At 35.4% G+C, this 2,504-nt stretch overlaps 1 protein-coding gene across 1 annotated transcript; it reads right to left on the bottom strand.

Moving 5' to 3' along the window:
- Positions 1-1,273: 1,273 nt before the first annotated feature.
- LOC125408859 (olfactory receptor 5AS1-like) lies at positions 1,274-2,212 on the bottom strand. Its single transcript, XM_048447545.3, has one exon. The coding sequence runs from the start codon at positions 2,210-2,212 to the stop codon at positions 1,274-1,276; it is 939 nt and encodes a 312-aa protein (XP_048303502.3).
- Positions 2,213-2,504: the final 292 nt, after the last annotated feature.

Raw genomic sequence — 2,504 nt, forward strand, 5'->3', positions numbered from 1 at the left:
AACATGATAAACTTCATCTGACACTCAGCACCTGAGAAAATATGGTGACTTGAGCCTGTATTCTCAAACGTAAAGAGGTGGAGACAAGGGAGTGCTTGAGGTTTGCTGGTAACCCTTTGTTGTTGAAGGGGAGAGCACCACATCCCAGTGGGAGAAAAATAAGGTCAGGTCCAACTGAAACAAAACCCAGTGGCAATGCTTGGCCTTCATATCATATGTACACAGGTGAAAGTGCAACTGTATACACACGCATGCACACACATGCACACGCATGCACACGCATGCATACACATACACTGAGAGAGAGACCGAAAGAGAGAGAGAGAAACAGAGAGAGAATAAATTGGGCTTTCTGTGTTTCAAATATCAACACAAAATATATGTAGTTTAACATAATTAATTTAAAACTCTGGGGTTATATCTAAATAATTTTAGTTTTATTTTGTACACTTGAGAGGTGAAACATGTTCAAAACAGTAACAATAGTAAAAACACACTTTTTGGTGTGGAATGCGTTATGGTGAGTATCAAAGTTATTGAATAGTGTAGAATATTAAATGCATGATTTGATTAGTGAATTTATTTATTCATTTATTTAATGAACTTTTAAATATAGCAGATATGTTTTACGGTGACTCACATTAATATATATTTTCTGTGCTATTGAATTTAGCACTGAATTGGCTTAAACCAGTGAAGTTGAGTATATCAAACCAACAGCTGATATTTTTCTAAGTAAATATATGTGTTTGCTATTACTATGTATATGACTATAATTCATAGACAATTATACAGAATATGAATAAAATGTCTTTTATTCTGGAAAGAGGGAAACTAAACTTAAAACATTCCATGACCTTATGCACAAACAATATTGAGGACTATAAAAAAGACTGTTGCAATAAGTACAGGAGAGATGCAAGACATAGAATTAGTATTAATAATAAGTAAAATTTATAGACACTAGCTGGAAATAATTAGAAAAAGAAGTGAAGAAAAATGTCATAGTAGATATAGTCAAATATTTGGGTCAAATGTAATAATATTTAATGAATAAAATGTTCATGAAAGTAATTGAAGAAGTAAATAAATGGAGAAGTATCACTTTAAATGATGAATAAATATTTTTCAACGTCTGTGTACCTGAAGTCACATAGAGTAGTAAATTTATAATATTGTAGATGTAAAGTATTCATTGAAATTTTTCATAATGACAAGCTATATCATTATAATCAAACAAGAATAGATATTTCTAAGTAACTTGAATTCTCATTCATTTAATGATCCCATTTCTTCCAAACAATTTTTTGATTGCATTTTTTACATCCTTGTTCCTGAAGCTATAAATAATTGGATTCAACATAGGAAAGACAACAGTGTAAAACAGAGCAACGACCTTATCAGTGTCTGGGGAATAGCTGGTGGTGGGACGCAAGTACATAAAGAGGAGGGTTCCATAGAACAAGGTGACAGCCATGAGATGGGAAGCACAGGTGGAGAAGGTTTTGCCGCTTCCTCCTGAGGACTTGATGCTCAAAACAGTGATAAGGATGCAGAAGTAAGAGATGACGATGACCAGGAAAGTACTCATCTGAATTGTGCCACATAAGGCAAAGAGCAGAAGCTCGTTAATGTGGGTATCTGCACATGATAAAGCAAGCAATGGTGGAATGTCACAGAAAAAGTGGTTGACAATGTTGGAGCTACAGTACGGAAGCATAAATGTAAGGGATACATGCACCAGTGAGGTCATGCTTCCACTAAAGTATGCCAGCATTACGAGGCTGAAACAGACCCGTCGGGACACCAGCGTAGAATAAAGCAGCGGGTTACAAATGGCTGCATAACGGTCATATGCCATTGCCGCCAGGATAAGACACTCTGCATCTGCAAAGCATGCGAAGAAAAACATCTGCACAGCACATCCATAGAAAGAGATGCTCTTCCTGGAAGCTAAGAAATTTACCAGCATTTTAGGAGTAATGGCTGTAGAATAACTGATATCTAAGAAAGACAAATTGCTAAGAAAGTGATACATGGGGGTTTGAAGCCTTAAGTCAATTTTAACTAGAATTATTAGGCCCACATTTCCAACTACAGTCAATGTATACACTATGAAAAACACCAAGAACAACATGAATCTGAGTGGCAGATAATCTGTGAATCCAATAAATATGAACTCTGTTGGCCTGGTGTAGTTTGTGTGCTGCATTTTCATGGGCTTCTTACTTTTTTCATCGGCAATCGATGATATCCAGCAATGTGAAGTTACCTGGGTGATGAATGAACCAAGGTCCTTGTTTTCTCTTCTAAGGAAGCAAGGAGAATTAAAAAACAAAAACTAAACTAAAAAAGAACATATCTTTGTCTCTTTACACTCTCATTGCTTCCTCATTACCCACTCATCACTTTCTTATGTATTTTGAGACTGATGAGAAGAGAATTAAATATATGTTATTTGAAAGCAAAGGGAAGACTACATAAGCAGAAGGAAGAGACATTAT

This window comes from Myodes glareolus, chromosome 6 (assembly GCF_982192425.1).
Source record: "Myodes glareolus chromosome 6, mMyoGla1.1, whole genome shotgun sequence".
Taxonomy (NCBI): Eukaryota; Metazoa; Chordata; class Mammalia; order Rodentia; family Cricetidae; genus Myodes; species Myodes glareolus.